Source organism: Episyrphus balteatus, chromosome 1 (assembly GCF_945859705.1).
Source record: "Episyrphus balteatus chromosome 1, idEpiBalt1.1, whole genome shotgun sequence".
Lineage (NCBI taxonomy): Eukaryota > Metazoa > Arthropoda > Insecta > Diptera > Syrphidae > Episyrphus > Episyrphus balteatus.
The window spans coordinates 148,917,370-148,933,576 of NC_079134.1; the positions used below are offsets into that span (position 1 = coordinate 148,917,370).

At 27.9% G+C, this 16,207-nt stretch overlaps 2 protein-coding genes across 6 annotated transcripts in view; one reads left to right on the forward strand and one right to left on the reverse strand.

The window, feature by feature from the left end:
* LOC129906785 (G protein alpha o subunit) overlaps positions 1 to 16,207 on the forward strand; it is a 196,810-nt gene that overhangs the window by 106,865 nt on the left and 73,738 nt on the right. For all 5 annotated transcript variants that reach the window (XM_055982706.1, XM_055982705.1, XM_055982708.1 and 2 more), the window contains one exon: positions 3,284 to 3,444. In XM_055982706.1, the coding sequence (XP_055838681.1) occupies positions 3,284 to 3,444 (161 nt within the window). The remainder of the gene's footprint in view (positions 1 to 3,283; positions 3,445 to 16,207) is intronic.
* The window catches only part of LOC129906775 (probable cytochrome P450 49a1), a 49,143-nt gene continuing 40,750 nt past the window's right edge, over positions 7,815 to 16,207 (reverse strand). The window contains exons 11-13 of the mRNA XM_055982688.1: positions 8,592 to 8,694; positions 8,310 to 8,434; positions 7,815 to 8,172 (exon numbers count right to left, since the gene is read on the reverse strand). Coding sequence (XP_055838663.1) covers positions 8,059 to 8,172; positions 8,310 to 8,434; positions 8,592 to 8,694 — 342 coding nt within the window. The 3' untranslated portion in view covers positions 7,815 to 8,058. The remainder of the gene's footprint in view (positions 8,173 to 8,309; positions 8,435 to 8,591; positions 8,695 to 16,207) is intronic.

The following is a 16,207-nucleotide window of genomic DNA, read 5'->3' on the forward strand; positions in this document are numbered from 1 at the left end:
ATTTACCTTAAAAAAAAAAAAATAAGTTAAAAGGGTGTTTTTTTTTTTTTTTGAAGAGACAGTAAAATCTGTAATTGGTCCCAAAAAGCAAATGATTCGTGTAAAACGTCTAAGAACTTAAGTATAAACTTTCAATTTGTCATCAAAACCAAAAATAAAATGAATCATTGGCTTTTTGGGACCAATTACAGATTTTACTGTCTCTTAAAAAAAAAACACCCTTTTAACTTACTTTTTTTTTTAAGAAAACTTTTTATTCTTGCTTTCTATCCCAAATTTAATGTTTTTACCAAATTTTTGTTTTCACTCAAAAAAACACCCTTTTAACCATGATATTTTTATAGACACCTTAGATTCTTGTTTCTAATCTCAAAAGTAACATAATTGTTGAATTTCAACAGGGTGGCACTAGTATTACTCTAGTATTAAACACTTTCAAATATACCCATATTTTCTCTACACCTAAAAAAAAACACCCTTTCACACGAAAAAAATGTATAAACTAGTTTTATTCGTAATTCCCATGAGAAAGACAACATATTTAATAAATATCGTAAGAGGGTACCTTTTATACCCTTGATTTTATCGGACTTATCGCGGATTTTCCTTATGTAAAAAAAAAAAAAAAACACCCTTTCACCTTAAATATTTTTAAAGACTACCTAGATTCTTGGTTTCTGTTATAAATGAAACATTTTTACCAATTTTCATTGGTATATAATTTTGTCCCAGTTTTTGTGGTACTAGTTCCAAAATTTTATCATTTCTTAAAAAAAAAAACACCCTTTCACTCAAGATATTTTTGTAGACTCTGTTTATTCTTAGTTTTTATAACAGACATAACTTTTTCACCAAGTTTAAAAAATTTATCTCAGCTGTTATGATACCTTTCTCAAACATAACTCAACCCATAAAAAAAAAACACCCTTTCACCAAAAATATTTTGAAGAAATTTTTAAATCATTTGCCCCTGCTTTATTTAAAATCTTCATCCCGAATTTCATCATTGTTTTGGTTTACCTGTGGAAGTAAAAAAATAAGCACTAAAAAATGAAAAATAATATCTCAATAGAAATTATTTCTATCTTCGTTACCTTATTTCTTAATACACTAGCCCAAAAAATTAAGGGAACAAAAAAAATCGTGATTTTTTTAGTGATTTTCGATAGGTTGTATCTCAGTAAAAAATGATCGCATCATGACAAAATAAAAAGTATGTGAAAGCTCTATTCTTCTAGTTTTAGGATTAAATGTTTAACTTCTTGTAACTTTTTTATGAGCAAAATCCAATTCTTTTGAGTTTATTTGAACATTTTATTGAAAAATATCGTTTAAATTTAAGAAAAGCCAAGGAAAAACAAAAAATTTTCAAAATTAGGAAAAGTATCCAAAAATGATATAAAAAGCTTTTTTTTCAAAATTTAATTTTTTTTAACTTTTAATTTTTCCTTGGTTTATCTTACATCTAAACGATATTTATCAATAAAATGTTCAAATAAACTCAAAAGAATTTGATTTTACTAATAAAAAAGTTACAAGAAGTAAGTCATTTAGACCTGCAGAAATATGGTGTTTTATTTCATCTCAAAAGTTCAAACCCTCACAACAGAAAAACTTCTTGATGAATACATCTGAAACTTTGCATACTAATTCAAGGTATATTGAGCTTCAATAATTAAGCCTCAGTTTAATCTTATCACCCATAGAAATAAAATACCGGTAAATTTTCTAAAAAACCGTAAAAATGCCTATTTTGATAGCTTTTCGAAATAAAACTCAAAAATAAGAAACCATTTTGTTTAACAATGCAAACTTTATTTCTTTGTAGAGAATTGAATGAAGTTTTTAAATGTGTCCTGGAATATTTTGTGCAATGATCCGTTGTTGAGATATTGATAGTCAAAGTTAAAAGTATGGTTTTTGGTTTGATGACTGATATTGCAGTCTAAAAAAAATCGTAGAAGTTTGAAACAAAATGAATCTTAAAGCCAGATAAATAACCTTTCTAAAAATAATAATCATTTTATCAGAAAAAATTTTCCCACTTTCTTAGGAGAAAAGTAAAAACAAAAAAAAAAAAAATTGGAAAATTTTGATTTTTGAACAGTTCAAACAATTTAGCTATTTTACCGTTAGAAAGAAAATATTTAAACATTTATTCCTAAAACTAGAAGAATAAAGCTTTCACATGCTTTTTATTTTGTCATGATGCGATAATTTTTTACTAAGGTACAGCCTTTCGAAAATCACTAGAAAAATCACGATTTTTTTTGTTCCCTTAATTTTTTGGGCTAGTGTATTTTAAGTTCTAAGCGGGCTTTAGGTCAGTATTGAATGATCTTTAATCTTCGTCTACGTTTCAAACGTGTTTACGTTCTTCTTAAAATTAAATAGATTGTATGTTATAAGTCTTAGATTTTTGTATTTATTAGATTTTTTTAAAAAATTTTTCCAATTTTTAAATTCCTGACGAAGAATGTAAACACGTTTGAAACGTTGACAAAGATTAAAGATCATTCAATACTGACCTAAATCCCGTTTAGGATTTAAAATATTTCAATAGAAAGATATTCTTTATCAAATCTCTGTATGTAAAATAGGAACAAAATAATATAACCAAAAAAAAAAAATCTAATCTCATCTCTCAAAAACTTGTAATAAGAAGAAGCGAGTCCTTGGAACTTATTTATTGTTGACTTTATATTTTAAAAATTAATCTTAAAAATTAAAAAAAAGTTCTAAAATAAGAAACAAAAATGTATGTAGGTATCATTGTTAGACAATAGTCAACCTCAAAATAAACCTCATGTTTCATGGTTTGCTTCTATAAATAGTTTCTCTAACAAAATAGTTTCATTTCCTCCTTAAAAGCTTAATTCCTTCGAATTATCGTCAAGTTCTTAGTTTGGCTGCACAAACGTAAAATAAACTTTATGTCTTCTAAAACTGTAAACACTTTTAACCGACTGTTTTTGTCGTGTTAAATGTCTCCCAAATATCCTTTTTTACATTCGAGACACTTTCGAAAAACTAACAAGATTAAAAATTATTGCTCCACCCCACCACATCACGACAAAGAAAGAATTTTGAGAACACCCTCTAGCAAAAACACTTAACAGGACATACATTCTCAATTTCCTAATGGGTTTTTGAGTTTTTTATTTTTTTTTCTCATTCTTTTTGTTGTTGTTGGTTTTTGCAAATCTATTTATTTTTATATCCTTTTTGCTCTATACATGTGAGGATACTTTTTATATTTCTATTTTTCATTTCCATTTTGCAGAGTGATGCAAAAATGGTTTTCGATGTGTGTCAAAGGATGCATGACACGGAACCATTCTCAGAGGAATTATTGGCTGCTATGAAACGATTATGGCAGGACACTGGTGTTCAGGAGTGCTTCTCACGTAGCAACGAATATCAACTAAATGATTCCGCTAAATAGTAAGTGCTAGTATTTTTTTTTAAGGATTTATTTTTTTTTTCTTTTTTTTTTTAAATTTAAGTATGAGAGAAAGAGTACAATAATGTACTTATGGGAATCAAAGGATCCAAAAATAAAACAAAATGGATGACATTTTTTTTAATTAATTTACATAACATAAAAATATTTTTTTTCCTTTAAGATTATTTGAACAAATTTACTTTTTTTTTTTATAAATCAAAGAGATTTTATTGATTGACATTGATAAATAATCAAATTAGAAAAGTACGGTGCTGTATACAGATTTTGCAAAAACAGATTAAAACAACATTATAAGGTACTTTGGCAAAGTACAAAGTACTTATATAAGCTAAAGATGATTGAAATGTCAATTTGATTATTATTGATATAAGTTGTAAGAGTATATACTTGTATAAGAGAATATAATAAGTATCAGGATATATTCTTTGAAATTATCATGAAGGAGATGTGAATTATTGTGTTCCTTGTCTCAAACGAGACGAGATGAGATGAGATGAGACGACAGAGAATGGAGAAAGATAATAATCATCAAATATATGCCAAAACATCTGAGACGTGCTTTAAGGTTCTTTGCAAAGGCAAATCTCTTAACAAAAGTTCATAATGATGATGAAGATGATGATGATGATAATGATTTTGGGATGATATTTATTGTGTTTCTATAATTTAACGAGTTTATCAAGAAAATCTCTTGTGTCTTTGAGGATAAATGTTTCATTTAGAAATTTGAAATAAATTAAAAGACAACACAAAAGACAATGAAAAAGGAAAAGATTGTTGTGTCCTTGCAATGAATTTTGAAGAAACTTTGTAGAAATTCTCAATCTTTTTAAACCAAATTTTATCTTAATAATGAAACGTAATAATGACATTTTTTTTTTCATTTCTATAGTATCGATTTATTGTTTAGAATTTTTTTTTGAAGGATTTTGTATTTATTTGTTTTCAGATAAACTATTGATTTATGCGAAAGGTTTCAATTCTCAGTTTCATTTAAATTTAATACTACTGTGATGAGAATTTCTGATAATATAACAAAAATAACACATACAAATTGGTTTATGCAAATTATTGTAGGCAGACAAATACAAATGTAATGTGAACATTGATGGAAATGAATATTTGTGCAGTTGGAAGTGTAATGTATTAATAGAATAGTGCAAATATTTTTACTGCGAAACAAATTTGACATGAATATTTTTAATCTACTTATGTTTGATTTGGTATTAGATAACTGTGACCGTATGTGTGAATAGGATCTGAGATTCACGGGAATAGCAGAATAGGGCTGTGTGTATGATATTTTTTTCTAATATTATTACTATATCTATTATTTACTAACGTTCAGAGGTGAATTTAATTCATTAAGTTAAATACATTCAAAGGCTGCCTTACAGTATTTTCATAAACATTACAACTTTCATGTTTTTTGAAAAATAAATATTTTAAAATTTTTTTTTTCTTTTACAAGCTACTTTTCCGGATTTTAATATACATATAATACAATAATTTTATTATAGAATTTTCGATTCACGCTAAAAGTATTAGAGTTAAGCGTTGAGATCTTAATTCAGTAGAGGTTAAAATTCTATTTGCCAAATTCTTCTCTCAAAATTCTGTTTTTCAAAACTCTGCTCTTCAAATTGTCTGCCATAGTTCTGTTTTACAAAATTCTTCAAAAAATTGAAAAAGGTTTGGAAAATGTTCAAACTATCCGCTGCGCTGAGACTAACTTAAAACCTTTTGAGTAATATTTGAAATAATTTGCTTCGATAAGATGACTTCTTATGTTTAAGCAAACTTTTAATAAACGCTGATATTTTCAAAGATTCCTAAATACAACTGCATTTCCTTTCTAAAGAATTTACATTTACATTTTTAACCCTCTACTGCATACGAAGCCAAATATGGTTTTGTCTATTTGTATGCACTTTTCTCTTCTCTGTCACAAAAAATTTATAAAGATTCAATACAATCCTCTTCTTTGTGTTTCTGAGAACCCATAAGGATAGTTTTTTCGTGTGTCCTACACAAAATAAAGGTGTATTTTATGATCACAGGTGAGTCGATCAGTCGTGTGCATTGAAATCGAAAGTGTAGAATATATTCATACTTTAAGTGTTAATTACTGCGTTTGTTTGGAAAGAAAAGTGGAATTATTGTCGATTGTCTTATTATGTACGCTATGAACCAATTTTTATTGAAAAAAAATTATTGGCCTGGTCTTGGGAGGGCAAAAAGTACGGAAGCCATATTTGGCTTCGTATGCATTAAGGGGTTTTAAATCTACACAATTTGTTAAATTTTTTTGTTGGAAAATTTTGTTCCTTTTCATTTTTTTTTTGCTTGGAAGCTTCAGAAATGGAGCCCCTTCACTTTTAGAGACATTTTTTTACGTTAACCCCATTTCCAGGGGCGTAACCACAAAAAATTTAGGGGGAGGGAGGCTTACCTATAATATTTTTCAATCATTTTATTACTTTTTAGTTTTTTTAAGATCTGGGAGTGGGTGAAAATGTTGACAGTGGAAAAAATGTGAACCAGAAAAAAATATATATAACGGAAAAAACAAATTGCTTTTCTCGGTTCCATGGCTTAAAATGAGCCAAATTTGAATTAATTCTTAACCTTTTATAATGCAATGTATTTATTTTACTTTATTTTGTTTTTAAATGATGAATATTTATCTTTTGATTTTTTTAATTTTATTCTTTACATAATCTGAATAAATAAAATTAGTAAAATTTCTTACCCCTTACCTAATGCATACGAAGCCAAATTGGCTTATAAACAAATTTTTTAAACAAATTAATTTAAACAAATTTTTTAAATGTAAACCGTTTTGAAACAACCAAAAGAACCCATCTAAAGCATTTTTTAATTTTTTCGTCCGCTAATATTAATTCATGCAGTAGAGGGTTAAGGGCGCTGTGGCGTATGTGTAACATTTTTTTTATACTATCTATTAACTTTACCAAGTCCAACTTTAGACAGCCATGCGTTAAAGAGACAACATCCTAGAGTGTTAAATTGTTGCACAATTTGTCTTTTGCACCAGAAATCTGGGGTTCGAATCCCAAGATAGCCCAATTTTTTTTTTATCTGTGTTTGCTCACAAATATTTGAATTAATTTTTTTTTAATCTTAAACACACAATCTGTTTTTTGTATGACGTTAACACGAAAATTTATCGTCTGTAAACGACTTACAGATTTTTTTTTGTTCTAAATACAGTACGAAACATTTGAAAGGATAAAAAAATGAAATTTTTTTGACAATTTTTCAGATCTTTTTGTAACTAATCTATTGCATAGCTTTGAGCGTGGTGACCGAATCAAAAATTTCGTAACGAAAAAACCTAACACCACTCAATGGGGTGGTTCGCTTAAAGTGTATATATGTATTAGGGTGGTCCTTAACGCAAAGTTAATGAACACATCCGCTCTATCGTCTCCAAAGAAATAAAAAAAAATCCTCTATTTTTTCAGATTTTTATCTATACCCCTTACTCGCCCTGTAACAAGGTTAAATTCTTGTACTTGGACTTTGCGTCTGATTTTTGGATATATGTAACTCCCTTACGACTTGATCGATTTTGTTCTAGTTTTGCACAATTATACTAACAATGATCCTTAGTAATAATACGATCTTTAAAGATAATTTTTTCGCTTTTTTCATGAAAAATGTGTGATTTCAAGGAATCATTTTTATACTTTTTACAAAATACATACATAGGCTTTAGTTATGGTTTAATTATTTAGAAGAAATATAAGGCTTATTAAAGGTATAATTGTTTTTTATATACCATACCATAACATACCATCATTTTCTTACTTACTTACTTCTACCATACCATAAAGCTGCTTAAGTGTATAGCTAACTTTCGGTAAATTAAAAAAATGATGAATTTCTTTGATATTTTTATTTTTATTAAATCAAACGTACTTAAAATTTTATGTTCTTATACTAATTTATTAAAGACTTTTTATAAAAAAAAAAATAGATACCTAAAAAAATAGTAGACTTCACTTCTATTGAAACAAGATTTTTCTTAATAATTATTAATTATATTTAATTATAATTAAATTTAACTGATAGACTCTCGCTCAAACCTCATTATTTTCATAAAAAAGCCTCTAGGAGTTGATTCCATACTAAAAAATACCATTTTTAGCAAATTTTCAATTGTAATTAGAACCACCCTGCATCTACATAAAAAAAAAAACTTAACAAAACAAGCAAATTAAGCTAATTCATGTGTATAAAATAGTTTGCGGACACACTGTTCAATTTATATCAACCCACGCACAGTGTTTTTTCTCTCGCATTTAGCGCCATATTTTTATCGCATCTTATCTACACAAAACATAAAATATATACAAAAAAATACAAATACATAGGTACATAGCAATACTTAATTGTAATACAAATAAATAAAGCGGCGACATGTCTGTCACTCATTTCAACCATTTAGAGACGATAAAGTCGTCGTTGTTGTTTTGCTAAAAACGACGTCGTTGAAAGTTACCCTTTTTTCATGGTAATTTTTTTTTGTTATTTTTTGTGTCACTTTTGTAGGTACCTCGACTCGACTATTCCTCCCTTAGTGTCAATTTAAAATTCAACGGTGACTCTGGGATGTACGTTGAATTCACTTTATAGACCAATTCACCGGAATTGTATTCCACTTTGTACTTCCGGAATATCTACAAAAACAAAAAAGTCATCATTTTCATTTAAGTTCTTCTCATGGCCACCCTACTCCCTCCAATGGAGAGACGACAGAGAGAGAGAGAGAGTGAAAAAGAGCTCCCTCTGGTGGCAAAAGAAAAAAAACACGTACCTTTGCCAGAATCGTATTTAATTCAATTTCTGCAAATCTCCGGCCAACGCACATTCTCCGGCCAAATCCAAATGGCAAACTCACAAAGGGATGAATTTTTTGACCAGCATGTGGACAAGTGACGCCTTAGTGTTACACACATACAAAAATATTGACACACACATAGAAAAAAAAAAAACTTATGAAATTGAAAAGCAAATTGGAATTAACTCACAGCAATGGCGCTGGGCATAAATGGAAGGGTTGCTATGGGAGAGAGAACTTCATAAAAAATATACTCACTCGGCTCGATTTGTTTCATCCAGCGTTCGGGCATGAAACGTTTTGGCTCCGGAAAGTATGCTGTATCGTTGGACACAACCAAATGGGGAAATATCACATGGGTCTGTAAGACAAAAAAAAATTAAATTAAGGGATTAACTTTAATATGAGAGTGTATTTATGAAGAGAAAATGAGAATATATTTATTTAACAAAAAAATTAGAGAGAGAATAAAATAACCTCACTTTGCTGGGTTATGGCTTTTTAAGACAAAGTCTTGATACATTTTTTCGTTATTTTTTTTGTTGGCATCTTTTTGACATGAAGTTTATCGTAAATTACCTTTTATAAAATTGAAATCTTGAATTTTATTTTTTTTTTTGCCCTTTTTCTATAGGGTATTGGCCAAAGAGAGAGAGAGAAAAAAATGGGTACTGTTTTTCAAGTCATGTGAAAGTAACAAGTACCCAACGAAGAGGCTTGATAATAGAAAAAAAAAGCCATCCACAGACACAAAATGCCTCCAAGGCAACATAAAGTTTCTTCTCTTTTTATATTTTTTTTTGATGTATACTTTTTTGCGCATTTGGAAAACGGAAAAAATTTAGCATATGAGGGAATTTTTTTTTTTTTTTTTTTCAAAGGTAAAATTGAGAGTGCAATTTGTTTGAAGAGGTTAACTTCTATTTTTTTTTTCTTTTTTCGTCCTCCTCGAAGAGGAATATGTACTAACTCAAATGGGACAAAAATATGATGAAATTGTCTAGAAAAAAAAGCTCTTACTTAAACGAATTTATATAAAGAAAAAAAAGGCCGTAATTTGATGAATACTGTCTCGAGTTGCAGTGTAATGTATTGAATTTCAGTTCTTTTACAAGATTCTTTGAGACAGACTTCTGCATAAGTTGCATGATTTTGAATCAGGGTTTTAGATTTAGAAATGAACACACAAATGATGTGAATTTGAGTGTAGTATACTCGTATCTTGTTTGAAAATCTTTCTTTTTCAAAAGACTGCGTTTTTGTGAAAGTTTTTTTTTAAATCAAATGAACTTCGCTAGAAGTACACCTACATACGTAGTCTTCATTTTCAAAAACTTTTTTTGTTTCCTTTTCTTGGTATGGAAAAGGTAAGGTCTAATTGAGCCTTGACATTTTACTTTCAATCAAAACAACTCGTGTTGGTGTTTCAATACATGAAGATTAACTTGATAAAGTCTTTAGTAAGATGGAAAGTTCTAAATTTGTCTTCAAAACCGGCAATTATGGAAGCATTTTTGAATGTTTTATTCATATATATGTTTTATTCATATATTGATTCCTTTTTTTCTAATTTAAGTTTGCTTGGAACAGTTGCTTAAACTTTTTTCGAAACATAGAACTATGATAGCCAAGTGTCAAATTTTGAAATATGAAGAAAGATGCTTGGAAAAAGTTTGTCTAATAGAAGTATTAGTTCTGTTTTAAAAAAAAGGTTCATCAAAGTTCTGCATTTAAGTGACAGGGAAATTAGTTTCTAATGCAACTAATTTGCTTAAAATTTTTAGTTGTGATAAGTTTAAGTTTTAAATACATGACTGAGTTGCGCATATTAAACCTTTTAAGAGTAATTCACAAGATTTTGGTTAGCCACTTTAAAGAAAACATAAATCAACACTAAGAAACAAAGTTCCAAAAAAAATTCAGCGTACCATTTTCAAAAAATTCGGTTTTTCAGAATAAGTGTTGATTTTTTTTTTAATTCAAAAATATGGTTTTCGTAAATTTTTTTAATTTTGAATTTATGGTTATTCAAACAAGGTGCACAAATATTTGCATTGGAATCGATTGAATCGTTTGCGAGTTATTCAGAAATGTATAGAAAACGCTTCTGTTTTCTGTTTTTTTTTTTTCATTTTAAAGAAAAATTCAAAGTCTTTTGAATCCTCTGTTTTAAATTTTAAATCTATGTAAAATTAACTTTTGAAACTTTTTATAGAAAGTTCAATTTTCTATCAATATGGATCATTTTAAAAAATTCTAAAAATAAAATATTGGATAAAATTTAAGAAACACTATTCAACAAAAGTGAATATGATATAAAGCGCACATGATATTTTTTATATCATACAACATATTGGATTAAGTTTTATTTTTTAAAAATTTGTCTCTGCATGCCATTCAAATCCCAAATAAAAATATAAAGGATTTAATGTTCACTGTGGTGTATACGTAACATTTTTTTGTAAAAAAAACCTTATACATTCTATCTAACAAATAGATACTTTTAGTATCATTTTCATATTTTTTAAACGGTTATCATAAATTAGCATTCAACATTTTGTGCATTTTATGTATAAAATTAAAGTTTGATTTATATTAAATGTTGTTCGGTGACTTGTTGATATAAATTTTTTAAATCCAAAAATAAAACTTTGTTAGTTTTGGGAGGAAAACTATTTTTTTTTTTTTAGTTTTCACACAAATTTCCTTTTTTTTTCAAAAAATAACATTGACTTCCAATTAAATACATTTAGGGCCAATTTGTTGACACTCGATTATCTTTTTATCAAGGATTTTTGTATGGAATAATCCTTGATTAAAAGATAATCGACTGTGAACAAACCGGCACTTAGTATCATTTATGAATACTTTGACTCACTATTTCGATAAATTAAAACAAAAAAATGTTATAAGCTTCAAAATAAAATAAATATATTATGATCTTTTTGATCTTTTTCATCGAACGATTTAAAACAGCTTTTACAAAATAATCGTTATTAAATAAAAGAAAAAGACAAATAAAAATTCTCTTAAACGCGCACCACGATGTCTGTCAATAATGTCAATAATAAGAGCGACAAACTCATTATTTTTGTGAAATTGCGTTTTATCATTACATTAAAAGGCATCTACATAATTTCATCGTAAATTATTATTTCCGTACAAAAACAGGTAACAAAATGTCCTTTTGTCTTCTTCAGAAGATCTTTCTTACTCTGCAATACTTAATTAAATCATCAGAACTGTCAATTGTAAAAAAAAAAAAATAAATAAATATAATCGAGAAAGTGAAGAGGATGAATTGGTCAGTAGTAGTTTTATGCCTTCTGTCGCGTCACATTTACATGAAACACATAATGATTGATGCGTATTTACCAACAAAGCCTATTTTCAAAAAAATCGTATCAGATAACAAACAAAAAAAAAACGTCGTAGAATTATTTTAATGGAATTATCTACTCACAAAAAAAAAAAAATAAAAATAATAAACACCAGCCCCTATAAATGCGATAAATTCGCGCCTTAACTAAAATGCCAACACCCTATGTCCCCGTTCTCAGGGTTGTCGGTCATAGAAAAACGCCGATAGCTATGACGTTGATGATGATTTGAAAAAAAAAAAAAAAAAAATACAACACAAAACAAAAAAAAGTCAAACAATAAAAAAGTTTAGTGACTTTTTTTTTGTCGTGTTGCTGGCAAAAACGACGCCCAAATGGTGATGGCGTTTTGGGATAAATGTTAGAAAATGCATAGTTTTCATGGCTCCACAACCAGCTACCAACCAGCAGCAGGAGTGTGACAAATTTGCGCTGGATAACGTAGAGCGCTCCACGAACATAAATAAATTTATTATTCATTCTGTTGGAATGCTTTTCCCACGAACAAAAATGAAAAACAACCCTCACCTTTTTTTTTTCGTTGTTGTTGTGTTTTTTTCGGCGGCCTTCATTGAACTTTTTTTTGTTTTGCGTTTTTTTTTTTTTTTTTTTGTTTTTGGAAAAAATTCTTCTTCAGGTGATTGTTATTTATTTATAGAAAAAAGTGGATGGAAGTCGTTGAAACAATCATAAAATTTTAACCTCGAAATTGCACAACTCAAACCTCCTGATGAGGAAAATAAAGAAGAAAAAGTTCGCAATATTTTTGCTTTGTTTTTTTTTTTTGTATTTTTTGTGTGAAACAAAAAGAAAAAAGAAAATCGAAAGAAAAGAAAAAAATGTATTCATCTCAAGAGAAAAGGACTCATTTTAATTTTTCAAGATATCACCGATATCGATACAGAATTTCTTTTTCCTGTGATTCATGGTTATGCAATGTGCATCTGATATTTTTTTTAATTAAAACAAAATATATTTAATGCAATTTGTGTTCCATTGGAAACAGAGGATTTTTCATGGTCATTTTGTTTTCAAAAATTGAAAAAAAAAATTTATGAATAAAAAAACAGGTATTGAATAAATATAAGCAACAGAAGTTATATCACAGCATCACTGAAAGTATGAAAAAAGCCCTTACACAAACCCCTTCTAGTTGCTTAGTAAGTCAAAAGGAAGTAAAAAGTAAATTACCTATATTAATTCGTATGGAATTATAAGTAATGTTACTTTGTTGATAACAACTTAAAAAAACTGCTTTATACATTTAAATGAGCAGTTGTAATTTTTTATTTTGAAAACTAAAGTTGGTAGTCTTTCTGGCTTTGGAACATTTTTTAACCACAAGCTTCCTTAATTTTTTTTCCAGTTCACCAATTGTTTTTTCTTCGTATTTAATTGTGTATCGTTTTTACAAAATGCATGACAAGTACAAAATTACCGACATTGATTTTTCAACCAATTTTTCGAATTTTCGGTATCTATGTAGTTAAAATTGTTCGTTTGCTCAATGCCCAAGCTAAGCTATTTTTTTTTTGTCCATAAGCCTTAAAAGCTTTTATATTTTTCATTTATAAGCACATTTAATAGAATATAGACGACATTTTCTCAAAATCGTTCATCTCATACTGTGATTTATTATTGCAAAAGTTATAACAAAAACCTTTTTCAAATTAAATACTATCTTTATTTTAAACTTAAAGTGAGTTAGCGATAAACAAAAGCGATATTTTAGAAACCACATAGTTTTCCTAAAAACAGAATTTGAAAAATATAAAAACCACTTTTAAACTTTAAAAAAAAAATCTTATGAGGAGCTAAATACAGTCATAAGCCATCGATATAGGTTATTTTTTATCTGAATTCTGAAGGTTATTGCCATGTTGCACAATAAATGAGAACCACTTAGTGACGTTTAATAACCACAAACAAACTTAGTACACCATACATGCAAAACATTGAACTTCTTGCTGGGTTTCCATTTGAATCGGTGATTGTTAAAACAACATAAGGAACATTTTTATTTTTTTTTCAGGAGAGACAAAAAACTTTGTATTTTTGACGACGAGGCCGCATTGACAATTTTAGTTTTAAATTCGGTTTAGAGGCCTTGTTGAGAGTTGAAACTAACTAAAAGTTTTAAAAAAATATCTTTATCAAAGAAGATTTAACAAAATATAAATATTTTTTATATGTTGTTTTAACACCCAACGTTTTGTTGGGAGTCAAACCCGCTTAATTACTTGGAAATAATGTTGTTTTGACACTCATTTTACATCCAAAGTATTAGCAAATTTAATGGAAACGAATAAAAGACCATTATAATTCAGCAATTTTATTAATACATACATTAAAAAACAAGAACATTAGACAAAAAGGCGAAAGTGGACGTTCCACGGCCAGCAATGAATTTGTTATTTTTTGACGTAGTTAAGTTTTACTAATATTGTGCAAAAGTTTTATCCTTGTGACGTAGGTACTTCAAAATAGAGTATAATGCATTTTTGCATTTCACACTTTTTATTGATTGTCTCATTGATGTAATTTTAATGTTTATTTGAAGTGAAAAATATGATGGTTTGTAATTTTCCCTGAGTTTAAAGACCTTGATCTTGAATATCAAACCAATAGAACCCAAACTAGAAGTCTTTAAGACAAGATTTACGAATTTTTTTTTTTAGTTTGCATTTTCAATTCTTTGCTGGTATTAATAGCTTGAAAACTGTAGAACAAAATTTCGAAACTAATGGTTTAGGGAAAATAACAGAACATCATATTTTATATTCAAAATAAAAATTAAATTCAATATGTCCTTCACACATTGCAAGATGCATTACCAATATTAATATTGCAATATCTTACATTCTTAATCCAAATGCAGTGAAAATTCATAGTAAAACTTTTTCCTAAGATATATTTTTTTTCATTTGATACCAATTTAATTTATTAACAAGAACATTTTGAAAGATGCAATTCCATTCGAATGACCGCGAACAACTTACTGGCACTAAATCATCGAAAAACTTTAAGAAACAACAGTTTACTTACTTCATTTCTCAAGCGTTGAACGTAAAAAACAAATTAATATGAAGTACTTAAGGTGTTTTAACACTCAATTTCAAAATTGGCAGAAGAGATATGTTGTTTTAGCACTAAATGCGCATTTTAACCTCGAAATTTTATATGATCCAAATATCAAATCATGTTGGTTTTGCTCTCAACGCTAGGTCTACCCATAAGTGGTTTCAAAAAATTTGTCACTTATGTTGTTTTCACAATCACCGATTCATTTAAAATTTATCAATTGGTTAGATAGGAGATTTAAGTTTTTTTTACAGAAATAAATATTACGTATACACCACAGTATCCTCTAAATCTTTTGATTTATCATTTGAATATCCTGCACAGTCAAATTTCACAAAATACATAACGAGTTTGATCTTCATATGTAGGAACTATTATTGCTAATCAAATTGTGATTTCAAGTAAAAAGTTCTAGTGTAAATTATTTTAGTAGAATATGAGCTGCCCAACAATTTTTTTACGGCTTATTCGAAAAGTCGCCAAATAAGAGTAAGAGAAAGGCTGTTTAAACCATCAAAAAAACATTTTTGATATAATCTAAAGTTAATAATATTCCACTACTTTGGTAGGTACTAGTTTGTGAACGCTGTGCACGATTGCTAAACTAGAAGTATTAAATATGGACTCCAACAATTAAGTCAACTCGACGTTTTCCTGTCAAGAAATTGTAAGAAAGTAGCATAAGATCTTAATTACACTAGTCTAAAAAATTAAAATTTACAAAAGTGAAAATTTTCAAACATATTTTGTAATAGTTTTTTAGATTTACAAAAATGGCGTAGAAAAATTAAAATTTGATTTAAAAAAATCTGCATACGCAATTGCAATTGCAAGAAAACAAATAATATTACTTTTGTCATTTTGTAAAAAGTGGCCAATGAAGTGAAGCCCTATTAATAGCTCTTAAAGTTAATTTTTAAAAATTTGGTACCTTTCGCGCTAGATTAGAGGTTTTTAATTTTCTCTCAAATTAAAATTATGATACTAATTAAGTTCAATTACAAACTACGTATTTTAAAGAAAGGATGTTCCATTTTAAGAATTTTTCCGTTTTCCATTTTGAAACCCTCATTTTTCATAAAAATTAGTTTCCAGCCTTTTCATATTCTTCAAATTCGTCTTCAGTTTATCAAATTTAATCACTTTTCGTCAATAAATGATCATGAAAATGATTTTTGATGCAAAATAGCTTGACAGGCACTACTGTGACGTGTGCCAAACATTTTTCATGTCCTTGCATCTAATTGTGGATAATCAGTTTTGTTTTCCTATAAATTTATTCAAGAATAAAAAAATTGGACGTGTCAAAACTTTTTCGAATAACCAAATTGTCAGTTATATATTTTTGAAATAAAGTGTGTTTTGACCACCCATTAAAAAAAAAAACAATGCTTTATGAGACAAGATAAATCT